The sequence below is a fragment of the Nomascus leucogenys genome, chromosome 19, assembly GCF_006542625.1.
Source record: "Nomascus leucogenys isolate Asia chromosome 19, Asia_NLE_v1, whole genome shotgun sequence".
NCBI classification, from domain to species: domain Eukaryota; kingdom Metazoa; phylum Chordata; class Mammalia; order Primates; family Hylobatidae; genus Nomascus; species Nomascus leucogenys.
Window position 1 is genome coordinate 62,051,375 of NC_044399.1, and position 12,319 is coordinate 62,063,693.

Genomic DNA, 12,319 nt, shown 5'->3' on the forward strand with positions numbered 1-12,319 from the left:
AGTACAGAGAGTTTTCCGTGGAAGGTGAGGCAGGCGCATAGGTGGAGGGGGCCCCAAGGAATGAGGAGAGGAAGGAGGTTTACCCCGGGGCTTTACCCCAGAGGCAAGCAGAGGATGGACGTGGATCCAGATAAGACATCAGCTCGTTCCCTAAAGATCGTGCTAAAGGAGTAATGAGGGTGGCCAGTGCGCAGGGGTTTGAGAAGCCCCGTGGATGTGGTGAAATAGTTGTGGGGAGAGTATTTGGCGACGCTCAACAGATTCAGGAGGAGCTACTAGGATGAATGGTTGCCCTGTGCCACGGCTCTACAGGGTTTCACGTGTGTCATCTCGGGCGCTGGTGTCTCCGTTTTCTAGATGACCAATCGGAAGCTCACAGAGAATGAGTAATTGGCCCAAGACCACCCAGCTAAGGAGTGGCGGAGGTGGGCCCCAAACGCGCGTTCCGGCCCTCGCGCAGGCGCCCTAGAACTCGCCGCGCGTGTTGTGACCCAGAATTCCCGGGGCTGTGGAAGAGACCATAGACTCAATAGGAGGTGGAGTCCCGGGTAGCGCGCCGGTCTACATCGTTACTTGGCGGAAAGTTCCCATGAGTCTTTGCCAGCGTCCCCCTCCTTTTGTGAGGAATGGGATATTCCGACTCCTTAAGGGCCTGGAGCTCAGAAGGTGTGACCTTTTCATTCCCGTTGTTATGGAGGTAGGCTCTCTAGGAATCTGGGAGTAGTAGCTGGGGGCAAGAGCAAATAAAGAGCTCGAGCTTCTGTGGTCTCTGGGGAGATGTTCCCGGGAAGCCTGGCTAGAGGGCGGAGGGCAGCTGTTGAGATGGCGTGGCTCCCCGGCTCCTAGGCCCGCGTGGCTTTCGCGGCGGGCGCTGCGGCCCTGTGTTGGATATCCTGGCAGGGCAGCGCGGGGCCGAATCCGGCTGCCGTGGCTGAGGCTCATGGATCACTCTTTTATGGTAGGGCCAAATCTGCCAGAGCCTGGAGTCTGCGAAGGCCGGGACCCGGTTCCCCGGCCCACCGTGGGGAGTTTGCAAACCCGATAGAACTGGGTAAGTTGGGGTCTACTTGCAGTTTAGGGTACCCCGAGGGCGGTGTACGTCGGTAAGATTGTAACAGTATTACTGGAAGACTTATTCGACTGTCCTGATGATACTTGTAATAGGAAGTGCCGTCAGAAGCGATAACTGACGAAGACTACTCCTGTCTGATTGCAGTCAAGTCTTCACCACTTGCTGGTTCCCAGGAGTAAACTTGTCTGAACGGTGACCTAATTGCTATATTCACCTAGGTTGCAAATTCGTGAAGAATCAGCAGCATGTTTGGCAGCTGAGTATTGGAGCCAGGAGCCTGCCATGAGGTAAGCCCTGCTCTATGGGGAGGCTAGTGGCTTACCACGCCTAGCTGTCAGGTCGAATATTGGCAATTGGATTTAGTTAACCTAATACCTTGTAACAGTGTAGCCTATCCCAGAGATACTGATTTTAGTTTCCGGTGGCAGTGGAGCCAGGGTGGATTAGCTAGAAAGAGGGGCTACTCTATTTACCTCTTGGCTGTTTAGTCTTGGGCAAATTACCTGTCTGCTGAGATGTAGTTTTCCTCAGATGTGAAAAGGAAAAGTATGAAGTTTAAATTGATGTGACTGAAATGGAGATTACAACTCCCCTGAGGCTGGGCACGGTGGCCTGTAATCCCAGCACTTTGGGAGGCTGAGGTGGGTGGATCACCTGAGGTCAGGAGTTCAAGACCAGCCTGGCTGGCCAACATGGTGAAACCCCATCTCTACCAAAAATACAAAAATTAGCCGGGTGTGGTGGCACGTACTTGTAATCTCAGCTACTTGGGGTGCTGAGCCAGGAGAATCGCTTGAACCCGGAAGGCGGAGGTTGTAGTGAGTTGAGATCGTGCCACTGTACTCCTGCCTGGGCAACAGCGAGACTCCATCTCCAAAAAAAAAAAAAAAAAAATTACAACCCCCTGAGAAGCTAATTAAGATTTGTAGTCCTCAATAATTTACCAAAACTTAGAAAAATTACCTCTAATAAGGTCTTAAGGGGCTTTTGTCAGGATGGACTTAAATTTGTAAAGTCATTGATTGACACTGTCATCAGAAATGCCTCTCCTGCTCTGCATCTGCAGTCTCTAAGATGTATGCTTTTCTCCATTCCCCCAGGTTTTGAGAACAAAGTGCCGTTTCAGAGCTGGCAGCAGCATCTCAGCCCAGGAGAAGGTAAGCCTTGAGCTGGCCAGTGATCCAGCCCCAGAGTGGAATGAATAAACAGCTGATCTTGTTAAAACTCGCTTGAAAAAAAAGATATCAAATGATGAAATCACCCAAAATAGCTGGAATTACCGGCAGATTGTGTAGTGGTGAACCTACAGTTTTCTGAAGATATCTCTTACCCTGTGATTGACTGACAGTTGGTGCAGAAAGTGAGATTGAAATGTAGTTTCTTTGCAGGTTATATTCCCAGAGAATGCAGTCCCAAGGACCAGTAGCTGCCATCAGTTTGGATTATGAAAACTAACCAGCATCAACATTGGGTGTAGAAACATGCTTGCCTTGTGTATCAGAGGACATGCTCAGCAGATCCAAGAGATATATTTGGCAACTTTTTCTAGAAAAGGCACATTGGGTATCATTCATTACATTCTTGAGTTTTTTTGGGGTTTTTTTTTTTTTTTTGAGACAGTCTTGCTGTGTTCCCCAGGCTGGAGTGTGGTGGCACAATCACAGCTCATTGCAGCCTCAATCACCCAGGCCTAAGCAATCCTCCCGCCTTGTAGCTGGGACTACAGCTCACAGCACACCTGGCTAAAATTTTTTGTTGTTGTTGAGATGGATTCACTATGTTGCCCAGGCTGGTCTCAAGCCCCTGGGCTCAGATGGTCCTCCTGCCTCAGCTTCCAAAGGCACAGGCCAAGTTGTAGCTTTGTCCCTTGCCATCCTGCCCAACAGGAGGTTCTGTACCTTTTAATGAATTGACTTGCATAATTGGTTATGTTGGTGGGCAAGTTCTTTAAGCTGGAAATTGTAAATTCCTCCTGAAATGTTTTTTCATGCAGTTACCATGAACTAATACTACAATAAAGGATGGTCTTGGGTGTCAATTCTTGAAAATGTGTATTTGAAGAAAAAGTAAACTTCGCCTACTATTGTCAGATACTAGCAGTTCCAGATATTCACTCTAGCTTGTAAACTTCCCTGTGGTCAGCCTAAACTCTTAACCCCCTATTCTACAGCTTTAGACTGAAGGCAAAAATTCAAAGCATTTAAGGCCTCCTCAATCGGCCCCTGCTGCTCTGTGCTCTGTTCCTTGGTGTAGCTTTGTCCCAGCTCCTGCAGCATTGCACCATTCCTAACCACAACCTTAACAGCATGCAGGGCCCCATACTCTAGGCCCCATCTTGCTGTCTTCCTGTGTTGGAATCTTGCCTATCAAGGCCTGTCAGAGGGTCCTCCCCCATACTGTTTGCCCACAAGGTTCAAGAGTGATTGGCTCCCCGTCTCCCTGGACTGAACTACTTGGATCTAGGGGTTGCCTGTTATTTAGAAGAGATTCCTTAACTGGTAGGGCCCTTTCACTAGGAGAGCATTTGGGTAAGGGGAGGGTGTAAGATGAGAACCTTTGCTAAGTTAGGCTCCTTTGGGAGCCCCTAGTTTCTCCCTCTCCCCAGCCATCTTGTTGGATCTGCCAAGGGATTGGACTCCTTCGTGGTCCTAGGTTTTTAAGGTTTTAAAGGCCACCTTCTGCAGTCGGTTTTCTGGAATGCGTTGGTGGATTAAGAGTTATGGGGAAAGAGTTCTTACGGCCTGTCTAGGTCAGTGAAGTCATACTGGCAAGTGATAAGAAGGAAGCCAGTTCTGTCACTTGGCCTTCATGCTAAGGACATCAGAGCCCACACAGAAGTCTGGTAGTTTTTCAGCCAGCAGTGGGTAGGGAAGGTGGATACGGGATTTCTGAACGGGACTTTATGCCTGTATGCATGGGCACCATGTCCTGAGCACTGCCACATGGCATCGTAGGCTGCTCTAAATGTCAAAGGGCATAGTGATAGCTGCTCCTATGGGTAGATGCCTAGAATCACAAGGTGGGCCTCAGAAATAGGGCTGGATCTCCATAAGGAGGTAGACCACGTTCAGTCCACCCCTAGCATAGATGGAACTGGGGTCTCTGGCAACCAACCCCTTCCCCCAGGTTCTTGAGTTACAGAAAGATTCCCACCTCCCTTGAGTGGGGACACATTCATCTGGTTGGAGCTTGTTTCCCTAAATGAAAAATGTAATGCAATGCATGTAGGGGCCCTACTGTATTCTTTTTCTGGGGGAAAGCTCTTGGTGTTTACAATGGCTCGGGCTTCCAGTACCTCCAGCCATGTGCCCATTTCCACAAGTCTTTGGGGAAGGCCATGGGCTGAGCTGAGAGGGTTCTCTGGGTCCTGGGATGACGAGCCAAATGGCAGATAATGGGATAGGGGGCAGATGGAGAGAACCAACGGGAAGTTTTAACACAAATCCCCTTCCCCAGATGCTATGGTTTGCCTTTCTGTAGGTGGGTGGCCCAGGCCAATTTTTGGCAATATCCTTAACCCACCTGATAGGAGAAGCGCCCTCCCCTGCCTGCTTTGCCCATTCTACCCCATAAGGAAGTGAGGCCCTTCACTTCCATGTCACGTCTGAGCTGCAGCTACAGTCTCCTTGCCCTCATGGTGGTCTTCAGCAGGTGCCACAGGGCCCCCTCCAGGGTCCTGGCCTACTGTCCCTTCCCGGACCTCCTCCCCACTGCCCGGGCCCTCACCCAGCTCCAGGATGGTGGGTAGGTGGCCCTGCTTTGGGGAGCGCTTGCGCAAGCTGAGCAGGAAGGGCTGGGGCAAGGAGAAGATGTCCACGTTGTTGCCCAGGTCAATCCACGTGACATTGGGGAACTTGCTGGGATCCTTAAGGATGTCAGTGAGGTCGCGCAGCACGGCCCGGGTCAGCCGGTTGCCATTGAGTGCCAGTGTGGTGAGGCGGGGCAGGGTGCTGAGTGCCGGCAGCAGCTGCAGGACCATGTCATCCGTGAGGCCTGTGAAGCCCAGCTCCACGCTGTCTACCTGCTCCCCACAGCGCTGTAGGTAGCTGGTCACCCGCTCCAGGTCTCGGGAGGTCAGTGGGATGCCCGACAGGTCCACTGTGTTGTCTGGGGGGCTCCCGGCCAGGACAGCCTTGAGGCTGAAGGGAAAAGGGACAAGCAAGGCTCAGGCACATGGGGCAGGCCTTTCCCCCAGAAGCTGCAGTGCCAGCCTCTGCTCGGCTCTCCGACACTAGGGACCGCTTTTACGAAATACTTGGAGGTTGGACACCACAAGTGCAGAGGTGGGCGCAACCAGGGACCTCAGTCCCTTGACACTGCGCACATCTCAGCTGTCAGGGCCCGGCTGGCCATAGCCTGAGGTATGTGGCTGCCCTTATTTACCAGAAAAATTGAGTTAAGAGTACCATTGGGCTGTTATATGAAAGAAGTTCATAAGTGCAAAATAGTGCCTTGTATAGTAGGTAAGTGATGAATAAACATTTGCTGGTGTATTAATCACTTGGACTCAGCTTCCCACTTCTACCGCCCTTGGGTGGCAGCTCAGCCCCCCTGAATGGCACAGAGGATCTCTGAGTCCCCTCTTTCAAGACCATCTTCCCCACCAGAGAAGGATTCCCTAGGGGGAGCCTGTAAGATAGCAGGCAGGGCAGGGCTAAGGGGCTCTCAGCCTGGTGGCAGCTGCTGACTCCTGGAGGCTGAGTGCCTTGCTCCTTGCTTCTCCTGCTTGCTGTTGGGACAGAGCCCGGGCAGTTCAAGCTGATGGTGAGTGTGCCCTTCCCTGCACACCTACCCCACCCCCGCCGTCTGTTTGCTGGCTCCAAAGCCCAGGTGCAGTCGTGAGATGTTCATTTTCCGCATTTTTTTCTTTTTTGGAGACAGTCTCGCTCTGTCGCCCAGGCTGGAGTACAATAGCACGATCTTTTTTTTTTTTTTTGAGACGGAGTCTCGCTCTGTCACCCAGGCTGGAGTGCAGTGGTGTGATCTCGACTCACTGCAAGCTCCGCCTCCCGGGTTCATGACATTTTCCTGCCGCAGCCTCTCGAGTAGCCGAGACTACAGGTGCCCGCCACCCCGCCTAGCTAATTTTTTTGTATTTTTAGTAGAGATGGGGTTTCACTGTGTTAGCCAGGATGGTCTCGATCTCCTGACCTCGTGATCCGCCTGCCTCGGCCTCCCAAAGTGCTGGGATTACAGGCCTGAGCCACCACGCCCGGCTATGGCACGATCGTGGTTCACTGCACCCTCTGCCTCCCGGGCTCAAGCGATTCTCCTGCCTCAGCTTCCTGAGTAGCTGGGATTATAGGTGTCTGCCACTACGCCTGGCTAATTTTTGTATTTTTAGTAGAGACGGGGTTTCACCATGTTGGCCAGACTGGTCTGGAACTCCTGACCTCAGGTAATCCACCCATCTCGGCCTCCCAGAGTGTTGGGATTACAGGCGTGAGCCAACACGCCTGGCCATTTTCTGCCTTTTTTTTTGAGACAGAGTCTTGCTCTGTCACCCAGGCTGGAGTGCAGTGGTGCCATTTCGGCTCACTGCAATCTCCGCCTCCCAGGTTCAAGTGATTCTCTTGCCTCAGCCTCCCGAGTAGCTGGGACTACAGGCGCGTGCCCCCACGCCCAGCTAATTTTTTGTATTTTTAGTAGAGATAGGGTTTCACTGTGTTAGCCAGGATAGTCTCGATCTCCTGACTTCATGATCAGCCCACCTCTACCTCCCAAAGTGCTGGGATTATAGGCGTGAGCCACCGCGCCTGGCCCCATTTTCTGCATTTCTAAGTGTGCTGGGAAGGGCAGGGAGGTGGAGGGGGCTCCCAGCCTGCTCCAAGAGCATATGCTACTGTCAGCAGCTCAAGGGTCATGGCTTGTACTTCCTGGCAACACAGGGTACATTTGTCCTTCAGATCTAAGCTGGGAGGCTGTCCACAGTTTGTTCATTTTGACTCTGACTGGGGTCCAGCCCCAGGGAGTTGGAAAGTAAAACTCTCTAGGTGTGACATTTAAATGCTTGGAATGCTGCCAGCCATCTGTGCAGCTTGATTTAACTTTTGGTGCTATTGTCAATGTCATTAATAAAGATCCATTCCACTAGGGAAGCAGTGTGGTGGTGAACAGCCTAAGCTGGGTTTGAATTCAGCCCCACCACTTACCAGTTGGGCGATCCTAACCAGTCAATTGACAACAGTGATATCTCCTCCCTAATTTGTTCCTTTTTGTTTCTTGGAGACAGAGTCTCACTCTGTTGCCGAGGCTGGAGTGCAGTGGCGTGATCTTGGCTCACTGCAACTTCTGCCTCCCAGGTTCAAGTGATTCTCCTGCCTCAGCCTCCTGAGTAGCTGGGATTATAGGCGTGCAACATTATGCCCAGCTAATTTTTTTATTTTTAGTAGAGAAAGGGTTTCACTATGTTGGCCAGGCTGGTCTTGAACTTCCTACTTCAGGTGATCCGCCCATCTCGGCCTCCCAAAGTGCTGGGATTACAGGTGTGAGCCACCGTGCCCGGCCCATTTGTTCTTTTAACAAACATTTGTTAAACTCACCTGTGTGCCAGGCAGTATCCTAGACACTAGGGTCACAGTGGTGAACAGGATGGACAAAATCCCTGTTCTTCCTCTACTAGGGGGAGACAGACCACACACAAAACCCTGTGAGTGTGGGGCGATACAGTAGCGTGGGGCTCTGGCTACTCAGGAGAAGGTAGTGTGTGAACTGACACATGAAAAAGCAAGCATGGGCCATCAAAAAAGTTTGGTGAAAGTTCCAGCAGAGGGCACAAAGGTCCCGAGGCTGGAAAGGGCCTGGTGTGTCTGTGAACCAGCAGGAAGGCCAGTGTGGCTGGGGCAGGAGAGCAGGAGAGGTGAGACCAGGGGGTGAGGAGAGCAAATCAGAGGCCCATGCTTGGATTTCATTCAGGTGCCATGAGATTCCACCCGAGGGGAATGAGACCTCATGACATGGCTTCCGAATGAAGAATGGACTGAGCATGCGTGTGTGTGGGGAACCAGGAGAGGCCTTTAGGTTCCAGCAGAGCTCAAACTACCAGCTTTCCATTGCTAAAGAACCAGCTCAGTCTCATGGCATTCCAGGTTCCAAGGGCCCCCTGTCTTGCTGTATGCCCATATATGTCCCCTTTACCCAGGTGGAGCCCCTCCCGTAGCCAGCACCATGACAGCCTTATACTGTTCATCCACCTGGGAATGCACCTCTCCAGGATCCATCTCCTGGTTGTGGGTGGGGGTGGGGGGCGGGTCCAGAATAGAAGGAGGTACCAGAGATCTTTCTTCTCCAAGAGGGAGGGGGACAGCCCTTCCTTCCCCAGCCTGCAGGGACCTGCAGGGATGAGCTAGCAGCAGCACCAAGGCCTCGCCAGCGTCTTTGTGAGGGCACACCACTCAGCTAGCATTTGCAAAAAGACAGGTGTGCTTCCTTCTCCAGGAAGCCTTCCTTCCAGGCTCCCCTCTACTTGCTTCCTACGGTGTTATCACAGCCCACAGGTTCTGTGTCCTACATGCCCCTCAACCCCTACCAATGACTCTGAACCTCCTTGTTGCTGTATGGACCAGGGACAGGGCTGGGGTCTGGGTCCCCTTGGGGACATCTGAGATAACTGAGGAGTTTAGTAGGGAGTGCTCTGTTGCCCAGGCTGGAGTGCAGTGGTGCCGTCTCTGCTCACTGCAACCTCCACCTCCCTGGTTCAAGTGATTCTCCTGCCTCAGCCTCCTAAGAAACTAGGATTACAGGTGTGCGCCACCACGCCTGGCTAATTTTTGTATTTTTACAGAGTTTCGCCATGTTGGTCAGGCTGGTCTCGAACTCCTGACCTCAAGTGATCCACCTGCCTCAGCCTCCCAAAGTGCTGGGATTACAGGCATGAGCCAAACACTGTGCTTGTCTGGGAGTGCCCACTTTAGCACACCAGGAATTAGAAATTTCTCACATCTTCCACCCATGCCATCTCAGTAGGCCCATACTCCCCAGCTCCCACCCACCAGACCAGGGTCCCCCTCTAGCTGTTTCCCCACTCTGGAATCCTCCTTCCATCTTACCTCCTTCACGCAGCTTCTGTGACCACCCCCCATGACTCCCGCCCTTCCCTTCCCTACATCCCTGGGAGGGGCGCCCTGTATCACATACTCAGCCTGGCATAGACCTGCCCGGGGGACTGTAACTCACCAGGCCTGTGGCTTCCTTTTCACCAGCCCCCGGTGCCGCCTCCACTGGGAGTGGGGGCTGAGGTGGTATGTCAGCTGCCGGCACAGCTTCTCCATGGCGCCCAGAGCATCGCCTTCCTGCAGAGGCAACCATGAGTGGTAGGGCCCTGAGTGGCTGGGTGCACCAGTCTCAGCCCCCAGGCTTCCTGTCTCCCGGGTAAGAGCCCAGCTCCCCCAGGCTGAGCTGGGGGAGGCCCTGCTCTGCTGGCCTAGGGTGGGCGCCCTAGGCAGTTGCAGTGGCTGCAAACAGGTCTGCAGGATGGTTTTAGTTTTTGTGAATTAGTTGCTAGCATTGAAAAACAGATTTATATGAGTCTGGATTCCAGGAGATTGGACAACAGTTGGCTGGAGCCAAGTGCCTGCTGACCCCCTGGCCAAGACTCACCATGATCCCCGCCACACCCCAATGTCCAAGGCCGCTCTGTGCATTCTCTTGCTCAGCAGATTTATTAAGCACTTACTTGGAGCCAGGCACTTGTTCTAGGAAGCTAGGATATGGCCACGAACAAATGTTCGTGTCCTTGTATTTCACACAGTGAAGAGGAAAGTGAGATATTTTTACCTGTGTCTCCCTCAAAAGTGAGAACAAATGAATGAGGAGGCCAAGTCTTTCCCAGCCCAGTTCATTCACATGCGTTCCTGTCGGGTCCGTTGGCATTTGAGTTTGAAACCCTGGGTGTCATGGGCTGAATTGTATCCTGCTGACAATCACATGTTGATGTCCTAACCCCTAGTACCTTGGAATGCAGCTGTATTTGGAGACAAGGCCTTTAAAGAGGTGACTAAGGTAAAATGAGGTCAGAGGAGTAGGCCCTAATCCTGTATGACTGGTGTCCTAAGAAGAAGAAATGAAGACACAGACATGCAGAGGAATGACCACTTGAGGACACAGGAGGAGGAGGGACCGACAGACCTAAGAGAGAGCCTCAGAAGGAAACCCACTAGCCAGCCTTGGACTTCTGGCCTTCAGAGCTGTGAGAAACGAACTGTCTGCTGTTTAGACCACCGGTCTGTGATTTTTTGTTATGGCAGACACTGGGTTAAATGACGCGGCTGAAAGATGCTACAGACTCCAACTACATCCCCAGGAAAGTCAATCCAACAGTCCCCGGAGCCAAACTCGTGCTGGATAGGGTGAGGGCATGAGTCCCTCCGGGGAGTGAGGGCCAAAAGCGTGCTCCTGCCAGCGGGCCAGTGCTGAGGCTTGGATGCAAGCGCTGGACTCAGATGCAAACCCGCATGTGGCCAACGACTCGGTGTGGGGAGGTCCGGCACGTGCAGTGCTCAGCATGGCGCCTGGAGTGGGTGCTCAATAGGCTGCTTTGTCATTACGATTCCCACACCCCTCTGCTAGTGGACAAGCAGCGTATTGAACAAGTAGTGAAGAGCAAAGACCTGGGGCCAAACTGTGGGGATTCAAGTCCTGGCTTTGTCCCGTTCTGTGTGGCCTTGGACAATTGCTTGACTTCTCTGTGCCTCCAAACCACATCTGTGAAAGGATTACAGTATAGACCTCACAAGAGTTTCTGTGAGGGTTAAATGAGTCACTACTAGTGCAGTGCTTTGAATAGAGCCCAACCCACAGCGAGCTCTCCAGGCACGCTCTCTAAGTGAATACTGTGACAGCGGCACCAGCACAGAGAATTCTGGCAGGGCAAGGAGGGAAGATTACTTCTGCCCAGGCTCAGATTTGAGCTCAGCTTTATTTTAATTTAATTAATTTAGTTTAATTTATTTTTTGAGAGAGTCTTGCTCTGTCGCCCAGGCTGGAGTGCAATGGCGTAATCTCAGCTCACTGCAACCTCCGCCTCCTGGGTTTGAGTGATTCTCCTGCCTCAGCCTCCTGAGTAGTTGGGATTACAGGCACCCGCCAACACACCCAGCTAATTTTTGTATTTTTAGTAGAGATGGGGTTTCACCATGTTGGTCAGGCTGTCTTGAACTCCTGACCTCAAGTGATCCACCCGCGTCGGCCTCCCAAAGGGCTGGGATTACAGGCGTGGGCCACTGCGCCCAGGCTGAGCTCAGCTTTTAAGAACAGATAGGTTAGTGACTTCGGATGGAGAAAGAAAACGTGAGGCATCCTTGAGTGAGAAGGAAACAGTCTGTGGCAGGGCTTGGTGATGTGGCGGCCGTGGGGTGTGTTACTGACATGAGGGCAGGTGAAGGCCTGGGGCCTGATCACATCTGGTCCCTCCATGGTACAAGCCACTGTCAGCCCTGCACACCAGACATCACGCAAGAAGTTTATGGAATTCCCACAGCACCCTAGGGCAGTAGATACTTTTGTTATTCCCATTATGCAGTGGGGGAAACTGAGGCCCAGAGGGCTGGGGATGGGCCTGGGGCTGATGGGAAGGCAAGAGAAGGAGACTCTGAGGAAGGGGCACGAGAGAGGAGTTGGGAAGATGGGAGTTGAATGTCCAAAGGAGAGAGGCATCTGTGGAGGGACCCAGGAGGCAAAGGAGGGCCCAAGACTGAACAGAGCGGATTTGGAGAAGCCCCCTGGGCTCCAGTTCACAGCCCATCCCCACCCCTGCCCCCAGCTTCCTGGTGCCTGGCTGTCTGATGAATAAGCTTGTATCACCTGCCACTTGCGCCTGTATCACCCCTGTGTGTTACACCTGTCACTCCTGTGTGTCACTCTTGTGTGTTGCAGATGTGGGGGCAGGTGAGCATCTGCCTTTACAGCTTCATTCCCCACCCCTGGAGCTGACACCTTTTGGTTCCTAGACTTAGCTTTTTGCTGAGCCTGGCCACACGACTGTGTGGAGGGAAGCAAGGAGGGTGAAGCAGGAGGAGCTGGTCATGGGGGCTGCAGGGGAGTCCCTGAAGGGGGCTGTTCCTCGGACTGGAAGATGGAAAGCGGGGTGGACAGGAGGTGGAGAGGGTGACTCAGGGCCAGGCTATTGGAAGGTGCTGAGGGGACAGAGGCCACGCGGCTGACCGATATGCTGGATGGAGAAGGTGTGGGCAGGGAGGGTGAGGAGGGTCTAGGCTTTGGGCTCTGGGCTTGGGACATGAGTAGAAGGCA

General features: G+C 52.8%; 1 protein-coding gene and 2 non-coding genes across 4 annotated transcripts in view; 2 read left to right on the top strand and 1 right to left on the bottom strand.

The window, feature by feature from the left end:
* Positions 1-1,141: 1,141 nt before the first annotated feature.
* Positions 1,142-1,212, top strand: LOC115831622. Its single transcript, XR_004027146.1, has one exon. It is a non-coding gene; the product is annotated as a small nucleolar RNA SNORD49 (small nucleolar RNA).
* A 1,106-nt stretch (positions 1,213-2,318) lies between these two features.
* Positions 2,319-2,391, top strand: LOC115831637. Its single transcript, XR_004027160.1, has one exon. It is a non-coding gene; the product is annotated as a small nucleolar RNA SNORD65 (small nucleolar RNA).
* Positions 2,392-3,096: 705 nt separating this feature from the next.
* LRRC75A (leucine rich repeat containing 75A) overlaps positions 3,097-12,319 on the bottom strand; it is a 50,562-nt gene continuing 41,339 nt past the window's right edge. The window contains exons 3-4 of one of the 2 annotated variants that reach the window (XM_003262612.4): positions 9,248-9,363; positions 3,097-5,211 (exon numbers count right to left, since the gene is read on the bottom strand). In XM_003262612.4, the coding sequence (XP_003262660.2) occupies positions 4,671-5,211; positions 9,248-9,363 (657 nt within the window). In that variant the 3' untranslated portion in view covers positions 3,097-4,670. The remainder of the gene's footprint in view (positions 5,212-9,247; positions 9,364-12,319) is intronic. The other variant, XM_030800510.1, reaches the window with a different exon arrangement.